The 18897-nt window shown below is 33.0% G+C and overlaps 3 protein-coding genes across 3 annotated transcripts; all 3 read right to left on the reverse strand.

Moving 5' to 3' along the window:
* Positions 1 to 1671: 1671 nt before the first annotated feature.
* LOC144571868 (SGNH hydrolase-type esterase superfamily protein) lies at positions 1672 to 5117 on the reverse strand. The gene is made up of 5 exons (XM_078321255.1): positions 4790 to 5117; positions 4576 to 4703; positions 3337 to 3576; positions 2460 to 2715; positions 1672 to 2213 (listed from the first exon to the last, which is right to left on the reverse strand). The coding sequence occupies exons 1-5, from the start codon at positions 5100 to 5102 to the stop codon at positions 1984 to 1986; spliced, it is 1167 nt and encodes a 388-aa protein (XP_078177381.1). The 5' UTR covers positions 5103 to 5117; the 3' UTR covers positions 1672 to 1983.
* Positions 5118 to 9624: 4507 nt separating this feature from the next.
* SOS3 (Calcium-binding EF-hand family protein) lies at positions 9625 to 12065 on the reverse strand. Its single transcript, XM_078320801.1, has 9 exons — positions 12048 to 12065; positions 11086 to 11195; positions 10874 to 10956; positions 10713 to 10772; positions 10414 to 10522; positions 10274 to 10326; positions 10094 to 10174; positions 9885 to 9997; positions 9625 to 9797 (listed from the first exon to the last, which is right to left on the reverse strand). The coding sequence occupies exons 2-9, from the start codon at positions 11162 to 11164 to the stop codon at positions 9734 to 9736; spliced, it is 642 nt and encodes a 213-aa protein (XP_078176927.1). The 5' UTR covers positions 11165 to 11195; positions 12048 to 12065; the 3' UTR covers positions 9625 to 9733.
* Positions 12066 to 16029: 3964 nt separating this feature from the next.
* Positions 16030 to 18330, reverse strand: LOC144571987 (F-box/LRR-repeat protein At3g26922-like). Its single transcript, XM_078321379.1, has 5 exons — positions 17897 to 18330; positions 17530 to 17668; positions 17214 to 17369; positions 16308 to 16434; positions 16030 to 16145 (listed from the first exon to the last, which is right to left on the reverse strand). The coding sequence occupies exons 1-5, from the start codon at positions 18328 to 18330 to the stop codon at positions 16030 to 16032; spliced, it is 972 nt and encodes a 323-aa protein (XP_078177505.1).
* Positions 18331 to 18897: the final 567 nt, after the last annotated feature.

Raw genomic sequence — 18897 nt, forward strand, 5'->3', positions numbered from 1 at the left:
TTTCTTATTTAACGTGGACCCTTTAATTTTAGAAGTGTTTAAATAATTAGTGGAGATTATAGTACAACATTCTTAAATTGTAGTTGTGGAGATAGAGGGGAGATAGGAGTGTGGGGATGAATATAATTATTCAAATTTCTAATGGTTGTTTGCTTTCAAATTATTGAGATAGTCATGTCCCATAAGAAATATATGATTCGTCGAGTTAGAACCAATGTAATTTGTGAATTAAGAATTTAGTTTTAGTTTATGTCTATATTTTCATTTTCAAAATTTAAATAGTTTGTCTGAACTTGTTAGTATGATCTTTATATTAAAATATACGTAAAGATCAATTTTTTTTAAAAATATTTTTACTATTTTTTAGATATATAAGAATTTTTTTTATGGTTCAGAATCTTCTGAGTCAAAGAACCACATATCTAAAAAAAATATTTAAAAAATATCAAATTTAACTTTCAAACACATTTTAATATGAAAATTATATTAAGCAATTTAAATTGACTGTTTTAATTTTAAAGACTAGAACATAAAAATATAATGATATACTTTTGGAGTAGCCCAACTCCAATTTATATATCATATAAGCAACATTTTACAGAAATAAATATTTATTGAGTTGAGGATCTCATACTTTTGAGAAAATCATTGAAATGAAAAAGACTATTAAATTAATCGTCATTTTAATAGTCAAAGATAGATACTAAAAAATAAACATTACTATATAATGTGATGTGGATGGGTTATTTTTTTTTTAAAAAAGAAAAGAAAAGCTTATTTATATGATTTTTTTTCTCATGCAATTTCCAAAAGGAAACAAAAATTGATCCCATATTCTTCACAAAAATGGTTCACTGCAACTCCTTTATTTTAAAGATTATTAAATTTAAGTTAGAATTATAATATAATATATAGATATGATCTATATTATTTTCTCACACATAAAATATCATGACATTTTGTTTTTATTTTGAATAGTATCAAGAGCTTGCAAAAATACACCGATGTGGATACATTATGGACACTTGATTTATATAAAATTAAAATTGAAAAATAATATTTTTATGTACATATAGAAAAATATTTAACGGTTTTATTTTGATATATAATTAAAAAAATTGTTATTGGAGAATTAAAATATAAACAGATAATAACTGACCTCTATTGAGAGAAAAAAAAGTTCTCTACGTCCCCAAAGTCCCACAGAAGAAAAAAAGAAAAAAAAAAAGAAAAAAAAAAAGAAAAAAGAGTTCTCTATCGATTGTTAAAAAGAAACAAAAGAAAAATCTGCTCCTTGGCCTGAGCAATGATGGAAGATCTTTCCAGGATATTTTCTAAATTCTGTTTCACATTAGTTCTAGAAGTCATTATCTGGTGAAATTTGAACAAAATTACTTTGTAATTATTAGCCATCTTTTTAATTTTTATTTCTAGAGCTCGAAAATCGAAAGACAGATTAAAATTTCCTGTTTCTTTTATCTAAGTGTTATAGAATTTGAAATAGAAAAATCAACCTTGGTCAGGTCGTATGATAATTTCCAGGGCTTGTTCTTCAAATTTTGGATCTTTGAGCAATAAGGCAATAATAATTTTTTTTAGTATCTTTGACCAACAAGCTATATTAATCTTAGTGCAGTTTCAAATCAAATTGTAAAGCTATGCTACCAACCATAGAAACGAAGCTGGTTTGTTCCCAGTCTAGTTACTAGTAGAAGATTATAAGGCAAACACAGAATGTGGCTTTTAATTCTGTCTGTACAGGAAAAAAATGAACCTATAAAGCTATGCTACAATTGGAACAAACAATCTTGTTCCCCTTTCTCTGTCACTATGTTGGAGGATTATAATCTCCATCAAAAAAGCAAAAAAAGAAAACCTAGCATGTACAAAAAATTTGGAATTTGCCATCTCCTGCAATACTTTATTAACAGGAAAAAATGTCTGCTGCCTAGTATTGTCTAAAAACTGAACCATAAACCAGTGCTAAGTTTTGTGCGCAATCATGTCCCGCAAATTCATAGGAAGGCACATGTCAATATGCTTGCCTGACCACACATCGTCAGCCAGAATCAGGTTCACGGCTTCGGTTGGGTGGAACTCATCCCACCAAACATGGTTTGTTGCATTCTTGCATGCCATTTCTGGAAATAGGCACATAACCATTCCACCATACTTGCCGAGACCACAACATGCATCAGTTGTAGATACAAAACCTGTAGAAATTGACAACAAAGGAGGATACCAACACATGGAGATCTCAGCAAAAGAAACTAAAAAGAAATACTCAGTCATGTCACTCGCTTTGTGATCTTAGTGCCAAATGGATACACCAATACTCAGCCGTACTGAACCACTGCCTTCTTTTTTGTTTATGTTGTTTCATTTTAATATTTTGCAGGTAGTTGTCTGTCTAGTAATGACATGAGCTTATTTGGAATCAGCTATGTTCAGAACCTTACCATATCTGTCACGGTTTCTAAAAATGTCCATGGACCCCTCAAATGTATCACAAAATGTGAAGGTGGCACCATGAAGCTCGAGATTGAGTTTGTGAACCATGTATGTCATGGCAAAATTCAACTGGACTATCATGTTGTTGATCTGCTCCACACAGTCACCATACACACTGTCATACTCCCACAAGTAGTGCGGGGTGCACCCAATTGGTGGGAGTCCCATGACCACCACTTTCCTCGCGTTCAAGTTGTAGAGGTTCTGACAAGAGGGTAAGTTTTAATAGGGTAAAAAAGGCAGTAAATGCTAAAATGAATGATGCATACATGTATTTTACAATCTTTTGATACTAAAGTCTATTTTATATTAGTCTGGTCTGGTTGTAATATGGTACCAGTACGATTTCGATTTTGTACCAATTTGGTTTGGTTTTGGTCTTCAATTGATTTCTATAAATTGATCAACAATCAGACTTCTTATTCTGAGGAAGGAAGCAAAGATAGAACCACAAATAATGGGTCATGTATTGATTTCAAAACCTGTGGAGGTAAGTCTTTAATGGGCTGGCCAGTGAAAAAATAGCATGGTGCAGTAATTATATAATTAAGTTCTCACAGAGATAATGAGAATAATCTGGTTGAAATAAAGCTAGAATAAGAAATTAGAATAAGTGAAATTACAATCTGGTTATCTTGATCAGAAAAAGAGAACTGCCACATCAATGATTAAAGCCATCTAACAGATGTGTCTCTCTCCATCAGATGCTTACAATAAGGATGCATCCCGTAAAGAAATAACACCCATGACCCAATATTAACAAATCACAAGCACTTAACAGTTTTAGAATAACTGACATCGAAACTGTTGAGTAAAGAAGAATACCTTGAGTTCATGCTTGATGGTGTCAACAAGGAGCTGGTTAAACTCCCAGGGGAGGAAAAGGGACCGCACATTGGTGGTGTTTCTGAAGTAATAATGTATGAAGTCATTGCTCCCAATTGAAATGTAGAAAATAGATTTTGCAAAAAGGTCAGCGGCTTCTGCCTCTCCAAGACTGAGCTCGAGTCGTTCATACGTATCACGTACCTGTTGCATCTGCTCCGTCAGGGAGATATGCATCCCCTGCAAAAATCAGACAGTTATTTAAATCAGCAGGTACCAACATACCAAATAGAATAAACTCAAGGAGAAGAAACATACATGGATCCTATTCCCATCTAAAATTCCAGAGTACTAATAATTCAGATATACTTGCAAATGCATGTATCTAAAATGTTCATGCTAAAAATATCCAAACTTAATGTAATCTCCTTGCATCAGTGAAAATAAATGGGGTTCTTTATAAATTAAAAGAAAAGCACAGTGTAGGTGTTTTGAATGCCTAATATTAACCCTCCTTCCTCGAATTATCCCAGATATGTTTTGAAAAGCACAGTGGAAGGCAATTTTAGGCATGTTTTGAAAAAAAATTGAGCAAGAAAAGACATTTTGACAACTTTTCTCTCAGAAAATGGATAGGCATTTTGATGAAAATGAAGCAACAGTCCCATTTAAGGTTCTTTTCTTGGTGAATACATGAAAATGAATGGGTGTTTCCTGCTCCTCTTTGAATAAAAGGGAGGACGGTGCATGCAGAAAAAATTTCATTTACACAAACCTAAGAGATATATACTCTTATGCAGATTCAGATATGAATGTGTACTAACTAAAGTTTTAACAAAAAAAAAAAGGAAGACATAAAGAAAAAATTGAAGACAATTTGTTGCCTAAGGTGAAGAAAGCAATAATTGATAATTAAAAGCATCCACATTACACCAGTGAGTAATGTGTAATCACTAAACACAGTTAGACCTCAGGAATCAACATAAGGTCAAAACTATGATGAAATTAAGTTCTTAACAGTTGCATTCCTGAACTACATTTGCATCAAAGAAACCATAACTCTAGGCCTTTAGCTTTCCAAAATCCATCACAGGACCACAATTTAAATCCACTTCAAATTGGCACCTGTTTCCCTCAAGATCCTATCTTTACCTAGAAAAATAACCAAAAAAGAAAAAAGAAAAAGAAAAAGATAAAGAAAAAAAGACTATATAAAAGTCCATTGATCAAGCACCTTACCAGATCAGACCCACTAGCGAAGAGAACTCCAGCACCAGCTGAGGCGTAATTGACACCACGCATCAACTCCTCCACCTTCCCATTCAGTCCAAGATAAGGCCGCACGAATGGCAGCTTCAAACGAAGCGCTGTAAAACAAAAGGTTTACAAAATTTTCAGACGCATTTACCGAAAATAAAAGAAAAAGGAAAGAAAGATACACCGACAAACTCACCTAGATAGTCGACCACAACTCGGCCATTGGAGAAGCGGCCAGTGGGACGTCTGGTGTCGAAATCTCGGCCGTACGGGAGGCGGTCGGCGCGAGCGAGTGTGAGGAGGTGGTTGTTCGTGCCACAATCAACAGTCGAGTCGCCGATTACAAAAAGCGCTGGAGCGAGAGGTAAAGGAGAAGAGGTGAGCTGGGAGTGTACTTGAAAGGAGAGAGGGAGAAACGGGAGGAAGAAGAAGAGTAGCATCGGCACCATTTCTTGGAGTTCGGTTACAGAACTGAGGTGTGGACCCGCTTCTTCAGTGGAACAATTCATGCATGGGCTGGCCGCTGAAGCAAACGGACTCGGTTGGATAAATCATATTACCCAAGATAAAAATGACTGTAAATCCGATCCGCTCGCTATATAGTAGCACGATTCTTTAAGGACACCCGATTGATCTTGATTCAGATCGAACGGTACATATTGAAACACAAACGACGCATAACTTCAGAGGATCCGGCCTCCTGAGTTTAGAGCGTTACCTCGCGGGTCTGCATTAACTCAAAAACGAATCTTTTGAGTTATTGAATCTCAACCGTCTGATTTTAAACAGAAGAAGCTCGGCTCTTTCTTATAATATAAAAGTCCTTTAATATAGTGTGAATCTAATCTGTATCATAATTAAAACAGATTGGATGATTGAGATACATGAGTTAAAAAATACAGAGGATACCACGTCGCCTCGCGGGACCCTGTGCAAATTCAACACAAACGGTTTTGTTGGATCGTTTTTTTCTTTTTTCTTTTTTCTAACTCGACTTGGAATGAAATCTCCTCATTTTCTTAAAAAAAAGGACCCTCCTATTTTCCAATCTGAACCGTTCAAAATTGATCAAATAGTTTCAATTACTTTTTTCTTTTATATCAATATAATATATTAAAACGAATTAGATATAATTGAAGCTGTTTAATCAATTTTGAACGGTTCGAATTGCATAATAGGAGGGTCCTCCTTTTCTCAAGAAAAGAAGCAGATTTGCTTCCACTGGACTGGGATGAAAGTTCGAAAAACTCCAGCAAAAAAAACAAAATAATAAAAAACATTGCCGGAATTTGCCAGCGTTCAGCAATTCCACCTTGGTGGTGGACCTCCTGTAAATAGGGGTGTAAACGGATTGGATAATATCCGATTTCGTCCGAATTCAAATCCGAAAAAGTACTTAAATTATTCGATCCGTATCCGTATCCATATTCGAAAAATTATAACGGATACGGATACGGTAAGACTTTTAACTATCCGTATCCGACCGTTTATATTTTTGAACCACAACAAATGTAATATATGTTCTTAAATTGATTTATAAAATTGCATATAGATATATATTTTGATAAACAATATAACACTATGACATAATTAGTGACTAATATTTTAATAATATAATAGATGTTTTGTAACTAACAAGCTAATTATGAAAAATGTCCGTATCCGTTTGATATCAGATCCGTATCCGTAACATTTAATATCCGATCCATATCCGTATCCGAGACTATTCGTATCTGTATCCAAAAAATTATAACAGATACGAATACAATAAGACCACTATCCGATCCGTATCCGACCGTTTACACCCCTACCTGTAAATTACTTGTTAATATTTAAAGGTAAAAAGACTTAACCTTATATTTATCTAAAAGACTAATTAATGTGAAAAATAATTGATAATCAATCTTTTTTTACACTATATTTATATATTTACTAATAGATTTTGTAATAAAGATTTAAAAAATCTACATATATAAATAAAAAATAAGCATAATATTAACAAATAAATACTCCAAATTTACCAATATAATTATATATCAAGTCAAATTGAGCACAAAGGAGCCAACAAAAATAATTTAACTGGCTTAGCTTGAGCTAGATTTGAATCGAGCTCAAGCGAACCACAAGCAACAAATTATTGTTGCAGCTCAATCTGGTATAGCATTGTACCACAGGAGTACTAGAATAGAGAAGGGTAAAATACTTCGTGTCTTTTATATCAAATTATATTTTATATTTTATATTTTATATTTTTGTTTTCAAAGTTTAAATTATCGATCTGAAACCGCTTAACATGATATCTATACTAAATATGTTTATAATTTTTGAAATTTTTTAAGATAGGTATAAAATTATTGTATTTAAATGGTCCAAAAACAGTGATTTTGTACCTATCTTAAGTAAAAGAAATTCATAAATGATAAAATTCATTCTCAATTATATTTTAGTATGGATATCATGTTGATTGATTCAGATCGATAGTTTGAATATTGAAAATATAAAATATGATGTATAAAAGGAATAAAGCATTATAACCTCCTCACTAGCTAAAATAATAAGAGGACGAATTTTGCATACACCGTACATTCAAATTTTTTGGCATTATTTTATATTATTTTCTTATGAAGCCATTAAAATTAAGGAACATTAAAACCTGTGGGCAATTGTATTGATCCAATGATTTACAAAATAGCTATTACATAGATTTCTTTTGTAAAAATTAAGGAACATTAAAACCTATACATTGAGCTACTTGTACAATCATTTAATTTGTTATGTCATAAAATAAAAGATACGTAAAGTCAGAGAATATGAATTGATCTATTCGCGCTCGAATAACAAGTAATGTAAGATACCCTTACAGAAATAGTCAAAAAATAGTTTTTTTTGGAGTTAGGCTGGGGTGCTATGGATAGCATAGTGGCCTCTATGCTACGGCTCAATATTCGAGTTTTCAAAATCCAAACGGTCGATCCGAACCGTTCATCTTATTCTCCATATTAATATCTGCTTCGAGACCAAATTTTATAATTTTCTGAATTTTTTTACTATTTATTAAGCCACTTTGAAAATCGCTAATCCAACGGTTTTACTGTTTTGTGCAGCCACCGTTGGATCAACAATTTTGTAAAATACTTAATAAATAGTAAAAAAATTCAGAAAAATGTAAAATTTGGTCTCCAAGCAGATATTAATATGGAGAATAAGATGAACGGTTCGGATCGACCGTTTGGATTTTGAAAACTCAAATATTGAGCCGTAGCATAGAGGCCACTATGCTATCCATAGCACCCCAGCCTAACTCTTTTTTTTGACCATTGAGGAATTTTTGATATCTAAGATCCTCATTATTAATAGGAAGAAACTCCGTCAAATAGATATTGTCTTTGTCCTATATGGGTATTTCGATTATGGACTGCTACTACAACAAATACGACGCCTGTTTAAAAAAATACGACATATGTTAACAAATTTTTGACGACGCCGTGAAGATCATTTCTACAATTTATTATGCGAGTTTTTTTTCATATGTTATTGAGTGAAAAATAAGAAAAAAATGTTAATAATAAAATTCTTTGTAGAACTTGTTAAAATTCTTTTTTTGAATTGATTTTATCACCATCTTCCGATTTTCTTCTCTGAGAATGTAGACACAGCAGTAATTTCTTCGAGTTGCATATTCCATGGACTATGCCGCATTGAACCCTTTCTTGATGACAAAACGTCTTCTTCTTTCCGAATTCGACGCCGCCCAGAGGAGTTTACAGCCGAGAGGCACTAAATCAAACCGGATCAGGACAGTCACCACTCGAGATGAGAAAGAAAATGGCAATGAATCAAACCGAACCAGGATAGTCACCACTCAACTGAGATACACTGAATCAAACTGGAACCAGAAACTGAATCAACCGGACCAGAACAGTTATCACTCAGAGAGGAGGAAGAAGAAGAAAGAGATAAGAAAGGAGACAACTCTTCGAGTTCTCGTCATCGGCAACAACCAAAATACATAACTTATTCGTATATAGATATAGTAGATACTACGGGGCATAATGAATTCACAAACTCTCAGTCAAATCCGGAAAGTCGAGACGAATGAAAAATACAAGCGGCGAAATCCTTAAACAAATCCATCCGCTCAATTAAAATGCAGCAAGATGAACCGGATAAACTAGGAGAGATGGATGGAGAGACCGGCCGACTCTCAAACCTTCGGCTGTTTTCAGGATCGCCTTTTTTTTTTTTTTTCCTGCGGCGGAGAACCCTGTCCAAATTACAATTTTTCTGATTATTTTCAAAAGGCAATTAAAACTGAATTGTTAAAATTTTCAAATTGTTTGACAAATGATTTTTATTTTTATTTATTTTGAATTGGACCAATTTCGATGCATGTCCTGTATTTTTTAAGAACATGTTTATAATTTCATTTTTATTTTACAATACCATAAGCAATATCAAATTTTATAGATGCGTATTACATTTTTTATAGATATGCATATTACGGATCGACTCGTACTATGAATTTATAAATTTAAACAGTCAATTCGAAATGGTAAACATGATCTTTATATGAGAATGTACTTAGAGAGTTTGAACTCAATATTTAAAAGAGTCAATCCAAATCATTAAACAGGATCCATATCTCTATTTGCACATTATATACAACTATTCATTTTAGAGAAAAGATACATTAAATTTGATGGGAAAAAGAAAAGAAACTACTACACCCAAAAGTAAAATCTTATGCTTACAAAAACAGAGCAATGATCTCACACTCTTTCTTCAAAGAAAATGATCCACTGTCATCAGTCTTGGAGGCTGAACTCAATGCAAAATTAGCCCTCTTATCTCAGGGAAATAAATCTGCTGCGATTCCAAAATCCCTATAAATCTGCTGCGATTTTAAATACCTCCGTTCATCTGTTTAGAGATTTGTACATAAAAAATAACTGCTCTTTAAATTTGTGCATTCTAAAATGTGAAGCGAGGAATTTGGAATCACAGGAAATTGTAGGGATTTTGGATCGCAGCAGGTTTATTTCCCTAATCTCAAGACCGAAACAGGCACCATATTGCCGACTCGCTTCGATATCAGCACTTCTTCGAATCAAAGACGTGCTCGCAGAGTTATTACAAGCTACTACAAACTATCATCTTCTATTTCGGATCTCATGACAAAGCTGGGAAACACCGTCGTGATATCCCTGTCGAATAATTCAATATGATTAATGCAATAATTTGAAGAGTTCCAGTGAGTAATATAAGAAAATTAAAGTGATAAACATTCTTACTTTAGGTAAGGTAAAGTCATATTTTTTAGCAGAGCAGGATTCTGACATGCAAACTCTTTCCATTCGTCAAGATCGATCCTTCCATCGCCTTTCGAATCAGCTTGTTGAAATGTCTGTCAGATGATTAATTTGGGGCAATTACAATTTAAAATCTTGATTTATAAGTTAGATGTTAATTGAAAGAGTATTTTCTGGTAAATCTTCTTTACCTTGTCAACAATTAATTCCACCATATCATCTGATAGTATTATATCTGATTCATTCAAAATAGCCAACACCATCTCTTGCAACTAAAATTAGAGGGAAAAGCAGTACATACTTAGTTTTAAATAAGTTTTATTGTACTGGTAAAGAGTCTTTGGATTTGAGGCAAAATTACTATGATGTACCTCTTCTCGCTCGATGAACCCGGCATTCCTCAGATCATAAAGCCTAAATGCAACTGCAAAATGGTTAGTAATTAATAAATACAGCAGAGAAATCAAGTATAGAGAAAAATGAAAAAAAAGATAGTAAAATATGTACTCACAGTTAATTTTATCCGACTTAGGAGTATCAGGATGGAAAACACTTAAGGATCGAACAAATTCGCCGAACTCAATGACGCCATTTCTTTTTAGATCAAACAAGTCAAATATCTACAAAAATTAAAAAGAAAAAAGAGAAAAAAAAAAAAAGTTAAGCATGCTCTGTTGTTGTTAGGTTTTCAGTGCACATGCTAAGAGCATATTATTTCCACAAATTTTTTAAGTCAAATAAGCATGAGTTTATTGTTTCTAACTCATTGAAAGAATTTTTTTTTTTTTTTTTTTGTGAAGTAATATTTACTCTGTCTGCAAATAAATTCTTTCTGGTACTATTCCTGAAAAGTGCCAGTTGAAACTCTTCCTGAAAAAAGAGGAAAATAAGAGGAAAAAAGAAAGCAATGAAAATGATGGAAGGAGAAAAACAAAGAAAAAAAATGGAAAATATCGTTTATATATATATACCTTGTGTATAAGTCCGTCCTTGAATATTGAGTGACTTAATTTCTTAAATAACTCATACAAGGCCTCAACCTCATTCAAAGAAACTGTAAATAAATTACAAAATTGGTGAATTGATTTTCATTTTTCACAGAAAAATAACACACAAATCAAATCAAATAAACCAGATCAGATGACAAAACCAATGATATATATACTGATAGTCTGATACTCACATGATGTCTCTGAAGCAAGAAGTGTCGGATCCTCGTATCCAGGGATGCGTTTGAATTTTTTCGAGATCACACAACCCATATAACCAATGGATTATAGCAGCTCCTTAGACCTGAAATTGGATAGAAGGGATTTGAGCAATGCCAGAGGAAGCAACAGAATAACATAAATTGGATAGAAGGGAAGAACCTACCTGATTTTTTCTCTAAAAAAAGAAAGAAAGAAAGAGTAATTTAGTTCCATTTGTCTGTTTAGACAAACCAGACTCACATGAGGTAATAAGCTATTAACGCATGAGGTAATGTTACGAAGAGAAATTTAGTACCTCCTAATGTCAAAGTTTTTGCATTTCTGTTGATGAGAAATAAGCTATTAACGCATGAGGTAATGTTACGAAGAGGATTTCAGTGTGACCCACATTGTCAAACGTGTGGGAGGTGTGGGATAGAATCGGCGATGCATCTATTTTTTAGATGCGGTTATGCAATGGAAGCATGGAGTCGGATTGCAAATGAATTGGGATTTCAAATCATGAGTCAGGGAGCCTCATTATCGGAGACCTGGGAAGTATCGGCTTTGGAGGCACGAAAGAAGGGGGGTTTTAAGGAACTGCAGTGGGCTCCTTTCTTTATTAGCGCTTGTTGGCAGATTTGGAAAAGCAGAAACGGAAAAATTTTCAGAGGAGAACAGGTCCCGATTAGGATACTGGTAAGTAGAATAATAGAAGAAAGTAGACTATGGAAAATATATTGTCAAGGGCGTAGAAAGCAAAGCCTTTGCTGTGCTGCTACTTTAGTTTTGGTTTTTTCCTAATGATGTAATGTGAACAAGTTTAATTGATGAAGTATAACCTTGGCTGCATCAGTCAAGTTTTCAAAAAAAAGACAAACCAGACTCCATAAATGGATATATATATATACTAATCCTCATTCAAAAAGAAGAAGAAAGGAAAAAAGAGCAAAACCTCTTGAAGATATAAAATGGCCTGTAAATAAATGATGCTAGATTTGGTGCTCCGGCTTTTGCTTCTCTCTCTCTCTGAAGTTATTTTTCCTTTTTCTTTTTCTTCCCCACAAACTTCCAGGTTTTCAATCTTCTTGGCTTAAATAGCACCAAGTAATTAAGAAAAGCATCAATAAAAATAAAAATAAAATAACCATGCTGCTGTACTATAATTGTATGATTGGTTATAAAAAAATTGATTCAACGCAATAATGTTGATAGAAAAGTCCAATCTGTGTTAAAATAATTTAAAATTTCAGAAAAAGACACCATATCTGACTTTGTTATTATTTTGGTTAGCATTAAATATAATAACCCTGGCTTACTAGCTAGGTCTAGGTGGTAGTAAAACCAAATGTATATGCAGCAACATGTAATCTTAAATCATATCTCTGGTACAATTAATCTGTCGGTGATTAACAAAGATAGTAGGTTTTGACTTGTGCGTGGTTTCAGATCCCTAAGCAACCTGTTATCAGGATAAGCGATCTAAGCCGTCCATCTCTTATAGTGAATTAGATTAGAATTACATCAAAATTTGAAAAACGCAAGATTTACTTGGATGCAAATACTGGAGTGCAGTTATAAAAATTCACTTGTCGCTTTCTTTTGTTTGTCTTTTCCTTTTTATAATCGGCAAGAGGAACTGGTGTTCAACAAATTTCATTGAAAGAAAAATAGGCATTACATACGAAAGCAAAAGGGTATAAATACAATCGTTTTGTGTTTCTCAGCAGTTCTATATTACGTACACTATAAATCTTGATATAGTCAGGAACGATTAAAAATTTTGTACTGAAGAAATATTTTATTAATTTACCTCTATTATTAAATTATTTTGCAAGTCAAATAGCAGTTGCATCTGTTGAAGAATTTTTTTTATAAACCATAATTAAAAAAAAAATTTATGAAACGAATATGATTACTTTTTTTTTACAAAAATCATAAAAACTGAAATGCCATTCGGTCCTCTTTTTTTGGAGAACGAATTGTTATTTCAATCCAAGCCGTTTTTACATATTTTAAGAAAAAAATACGTTGAAAAATTGTGAAAATATCTCGGACCGAATTGTCATTTCAGTTCCGAAAAAAAAAAATTGGAACCGAAATGGCATTTCAGTCCCGAAAAAAAAAATTTAGGACCGAAATGACATTTCAGTTCTTATGGTTTTTGTAAAAAAAAAAAAAATCATGTTGGTTTCATAAAACCCTTTTTTTAATTATGGTTTATAAAAAAAAATCTCTGTTGAATGTATGTGCAGTATTGATCCCTAGATTGATTTATAGATTGATATGCTGTCTTGTCTAGAATCACTGATACATGCAGCATATTAATTTTACCAAGCAATTACGAAAATTTTGTTTGTGGTCGTGGTGAGGTCTCGTGGGAAAGCTAAATTTTCAAATTTTAAAAGAGTGGTTAAGACAGAAGGCATCATCCTACAGCTGGTTCACATTTCCCAACAGTTTTATCACACCTGGAACATGATTTGACAAGAAAACACACCAAAATTATTGCCCCCATTTTTTTAAACAATAGAAAAAATAAAATTAGATATGTTGAAATCTTTCATGAACTCATAATGTATGAGAGTGGCAGTAGATTAAAAACATATTCGATATGTTAAAAAAAATTAATTAAATTGTTTTTTGACTGCAAAAAAATAATAATTAATGGATGTAAGCAATGTGAGAATTTGTTTTAAAAAATAGAATCAATTATAATTATTTTAATGAAACAAGTACCATTAATTTAGTTCTTAAAAAGAACATCTCCACCGAGGAGGAAATAAGTATAAATGACTGATCACAAATTCCTTAAAACTAAATTTAAATTCTCCTTGCACCGATCCCTAGAATCGGTGAAGCTGTTTTTTATAAAAAACAAATTAATAATGCTTGTTTTATTAAAATAATTAAAATTAATTCTATTTAAAAAAAAATCCAATATGAATGTCTTAATAATTGTTATCAGCGTCCATGAGATAATATTGAATTATTGATAGCCTGCAGCACAACATTATTTGCTCGGTCATATATTTTCGTCCAAATTTCGATTTTTATAATCTTGGATTTTGAGAATTAAATTTCAAACACTTATATTCTATATTGATTTTTTTTTCCAATAAAAAACTTTAGGTATTTTTATCACTTTATTTTCTTGGTTAATTAAGAGAAGAGTAATTATTATTTTTTCCCTTTTACGGAACTATAAACTGTAAAAGCCTAAGATACTATAGAAAAGAAAATATTATAAGAGTCTATGTATATTTAGTGACATGTGTTGTTAGAACTTTTAAAATTTATTGGATGAGTTTCAAATCTTGAATTCAATTGTTGAATTTGTTTGAATTCTTTAGTATAAAGTTTAACTGTCAAATGATAAATATTAGAATTAACTTGTAAACTATTAATTTTTACCACTTAACTTTATATTAAATGAGTTAAGAAATTATAAATTTTAGCCGTCGTCCACATGCATCCAACCTTTTTTCTTCTTGCCCCACTTCTTTTCGGTTCGTCTCTCCTATTATAAATTATGTTATACTTTTAGGAAGAAGCGAGAGTCGGCGACGATAGTCCTAGTCGCTAGCTCTCTTGTCCTCTGATACCTTCCCGCCCTCTTTAACATTCGTCAGGAGTTTCAGGGAGAGTTGACAACAATAGCCCTATTCACTATCCCTCCTGTCTCCTAGAGCCTCCAACCCTCCCACCAACACTTCCGCTACACAAAACTCTTGATCGGCCTCTCCCACCTACAAATCTAGCGGAAAAAAAAAATATGATGTCCCTTTCCTCTGGTCACTTACCAGTCGATGCTGAAGGTCGTCGATGTCTACTACCGATGGAGAATGTTTATTTTATTTTGTTATTTTAGTAGTTAGATATTGAGATTTAGATGTTGATGTTTGGATGTTGATGTGGATATTGATGAAGTTTGATGTAGATGACGTTCTAAATGTAGAATTATTGATGTAATTTATGCTTAATTAATGAGAATTATACTTGACAGTCAATATCAAGATATCAAGGTTTAAAATAATAAATTATAAATTTGTTCCCTGCTCGGCCACTCTTTGTATGTCATAAGCGCGATGTTGTTTCTGTTCTTCCAAATTCCAATGTATCAACTACACTACAAGAAAGTGCATTAAAATAACATGAAGCTTTGTGAAAAGTAAACATGTGCGCATAACATAATCCCCGTTTCGAAGAAAACAACAAGCTTACTCGGGGTACTCTGTTTATGAGTAATTAAATTGATTGAGAAGTTGACTTGCGTGCAAATCTACAACAAGATAAGATAATATATCTGATTTTGTCAAAGATAAAATAATATATCTGATTTTGTGAAAGCTGCTGTGATCAACAAGAAACCCAATTGATATGACAGCTCTTTGGACGGACACAACCAAGCAGCGGCTTGGAAATCAATTAAGTAGAATAGCTATAATAACTACTATTTGAGAATAATGATTTTTGGAAGAGTGTGAGAATAGTGTTGATGTGATGCTATTCGGAATAGCGAAAATGTTGTTTGGATTGAACATTTAGAATAGCGATTGAGGGATTGAACATTTGAGAAAGCACCAATTACTATTCCGACTTTTTGTAAGAATAGCGGAACAACGCTATTCTCGCTGCTCTGAATAGCAATTAAGTATGTTTGGATGGATCGAAATAGCGCTATTCTCGCTATTCTCATTACATCCAAACATAGCCTTAATAGAACAACACATTTTTAGAGGAGAAAGAGTTATCTCAATCGTATGGCTTATGATAATATTTACTGTTTAGCTATACACAACAATAGCAAAACTTAAATAATATTAAAGTACGACTTATTAAAAAAAATGTCTGCGTATACATAAATTAATTGCATGGGGGTCTATTTAAACGTCTTACACAAAATAATGTATAAAATCAACGAAAGATGCACACAATTATATTACCAATGCAACTGAAACCACAACTCCAAACAAGAAGAATTGAAATAGGTAGAGCTTTTCACGGCTAAAAAGTAGGATTATACCACAAAACACAGCTAGCAATAATTTACCTTCATAGTAAAAGAACATAAGATAGCTAACAAAGACAGAGCATCCATTCACTGGTTCATCAAACTAAAATAGTTCTCATTTCTCAAACTTGTCAAACGATTTGAAAGATGATCGACAATCTTACACGATTATAATTTTTCCTATAGTCTTTACAAGAGTACCTAAAGTCGCGGTCACCTCATTCACCGTTTCTACACTCTCATTTTTAAACCTTATCTCCACTATCTCGAGGAATTCATGCCGAAATGTAAAATTTCCCAGCATCGCTTCTTGTGTAGCAAGTTTGCTCTGCTTTGTTGGTGGACAATAAAAAGTTAGTAAGATAGTTGCAACAATGTTTATGCATTTTGTGCAAACAAGCAATCAATCGATAGATTGCATCCTCAATATTAAAATTAGATGAATATATCTAAGCCCTTAATTGCTCAATTGCAAAAAACATTATTAGTTTTCGTTATCTATCATCAGAATTTGCACCAACTTTCTTGTATGGTGAATTGTTAACCATACATACATACTATTGTTCGACTTTTGAGTAATGATGTGATGTACTAAAGGCATCCCTCTCAATTTTGCTTCGCGAGCAACTTAATTAATAAGCTTCTAGGAAAAAATCAGAAAAAAAATAAAAAATAAACACGAGACTAGTACCAGAAAGATGCTATCAACTACACTATATTAGACACAATACTGAAATGCTGGCATCTTGCCTACTACCCCTCCTTTCCCCAAGAGAGAGAGAGAGAGATTACATGATGGAAGTTCATGATGAGCTTATTTAAATTTGGTGGATGCTAGAGAAAGCAAGACACTAATTCAAACCATGAGAATTTAGTTTCTCCGTAATAAGAATTTGAACCAATCGGTTGCTGCAGTACCATACTCGCATGTACGGTGAAACGTTAATTGTATATGCATAACATTGTTCGACTCTTGAATAATGATGTAGTAAAGGCATCTCTCACATTTTTTAAATGTCAGTGCCATATTAATTAATAAGCTCCAAAGAAAATCAGAAAAGAAATAACATGAGACTGAACCCGGAGAGAGAGAGAGAGAGAGATTACATGACCGAAGTTCAAAACAAGCTTCTTTAGATTGGGTGAATGCTTGAGAAAGCAAGCCACTAAATTCCACCCATAACTCATCTCCAATTGCCCAAGTTCTAAGCTCTTTAAGTTATTCAATATCGGACAGTTTGGAATATCTTTGTCGAGTAATCCCTACAAATAAGAAAAGAATGATTTCTTTTTCACAAGCGAATAAGATTTCAATTTCGAAAAACCATATGGTTCCCTTGAAGGTTCTTTTGAAAAAAAATATATATATATATTTCAACTTGTAATAAACTAATAGGTGTAACCTCAAAAGAAATAAACTAACATGGCGAGTTGCATAGAGTCTTAGACTTGTAACATTTGGAAGACCTTGAAGAAGATTCAGTTCATTCAGTCCATCAAATGAAATTTCAAAGTCTGCCGTGACAAGAGATGACGCGTTCTTCAATGTAATTGATTTTGCACTGTAGGAAAAAAAACATTCCTTTAAAGTCAATTTCTTCAGCACATTGCAGTTAATCTCGCTCATCATCAAGCAACAACGTGTCATGACCAATTCGCCGAGGACAGGGCACCCCATTTAAAGCATTCTTATCAAACAATCCTTGATTATCATATGACCAAGCTCTAGTTTTCGAAGAGAAGGGAGGTTTATAGATTTAGGTCTGGGTTCACATTTATTTATACCTGACCATGGGAACAATGACATCTCCTTTACTGACCCACAATTGAAAAGTGAATCAGGCAAGCCGAAGTTGAAATCGTGCGTAATCGTGATAATATAGATTACTTGAGGCATGCAAGCAACTACGTGATTAATGCATTCTTCAACGGTGTCATGCTCGCTTCTAGATCTAAACTTCCATGACAGTTTAAATTTCTCCAATGGTGGAAAACCTCTATGGCTTAGTACACCATGAATGAAGCGCAAAAATCTCTTGTTGTCATATCTAAAATTACGGTAGTCGAAGTCGAGAGTATCCACAGAAGTCCAAAGATCTGTCCATCTTTTCGACAATATGCACGTGCATACAGCCTCTTTAGTCGTCAACAAGGAGAGTATTTGTGTTATAAGTGAATCAGGCAAATCACTTATTCTATCCATGGTAAGATCTCTACCATCCATCTTGCACTCTTCAATAAGGCAATTCGTCGAACACCTCACATGCACAATCTCTGAGTTGAAATGCAGGAAAACAAAACAGCCATAAGTTATCTGAAATGTAAAACATGAAACATGAATAATATTGATATACCACCAAATCGACCACGGATCAGAATGCCAAATTATAATCAGCATTGCATGAGGCAACATATGGATTTCTAAGATCATTGTGACTAATACAAGGTTGCACAAGTCGGTTATCAAATTTACAAATAGTGTTACTCAGAATGATCATGGATTATTCGGATTTATTCCATAGAACCATTAAGTATTGACAAGAATAAAAAATGCATCAATATAAAAATATTTCACCAAAATCATAACCATGCTTTTAGAAATTCACTTTGCTACCAATAAAATATAAGTCACAGAAATTCAGGGATCATCAGCTAAAATTAGAAGTCAACAATTTAATTACCCTTTTACAGAACCATGATGATCTCAGCAGAGAATATCTCAGGGGTCTAAAATTGAGTTCAATCAACATTTACAACATAATACCCCAAAAGGGGATGATTTCAGTTAATT

This window comes from Carex rostrata, chromosome 19 (assembly GCF_964058835.1).
Source record: "Carex rostrata chromosome 19, lpCarRost1.2, whole genome shotgun sequence".
Classification (NCBI taxonomy): Eukaryota; Viridiplantae; Streptophyta; class Magnoliopsida; order Poales; family Cyperaceae; genus Carex; species Carex rostrata.

Coding starts and splice junctions, on each gene's coding strand:
- SOS3 (XM_078320801.1), bottom strand. CDS start 11,164: ATGGGTTGTGTGATCTCGAAAAAATTCAAACGCATCCCTGGATACGAG. Junction 10,773..10,873: donor AGGACGGACTTATACACAAG/GTATATATATAT, acceptor CTCTTTTTTCAG/GAAGAGTTTCAACTGGCACT. Junction 10,175..10,273: donor GGTTCATCGAGCGAGAAGAG/GTACATCATAGT, acceptor CTCTAATTTTAG/TTGCAAGAGATGGTGTTGGC.
- LOC144571987 (XM_078321379.1), bottom strand. CDS start 18,330: ATGGATGGTAGAGATCTTACCATGGATAGAATAAGTGATTTGCCTGAT. Junction 16,435..17,213: donor TTGTTTTGAACTTCGGTCAT/GTAATCTCTCTC, acceptor CCAACAAAGCAG/AGCAAACTTGCTACACAAGA. Junction 16,146..16,307: donor TGAGGTGACCGCGACTTTAG/GTACTCTTGTAA, acceptor TTTACTATGAAG/GTAAATTATTGCTAGCTGTG.
- LOC144571868 (XM_078321255.1), bottom strand. CDS start 5,102: ATGAATTGTTCCACTGAAGAAGCGGGTCCACACCTCAGTTCTGTAACC. Junction 4,704..4,789: donor AGTTGTGGTCGACTATCTAG/GTGAGTTTGTCG, acceptor TTTGTTTTACAG/CGCTTCGTTTGAAGCTGCCA. Junction 3,577..4,575: donor TCGCTAGTGGGTCTGATCTG/GTAAGGTGCTTG, acceptor TGATTTTTGCAG/GGGATGCATATCTCCCTGAC.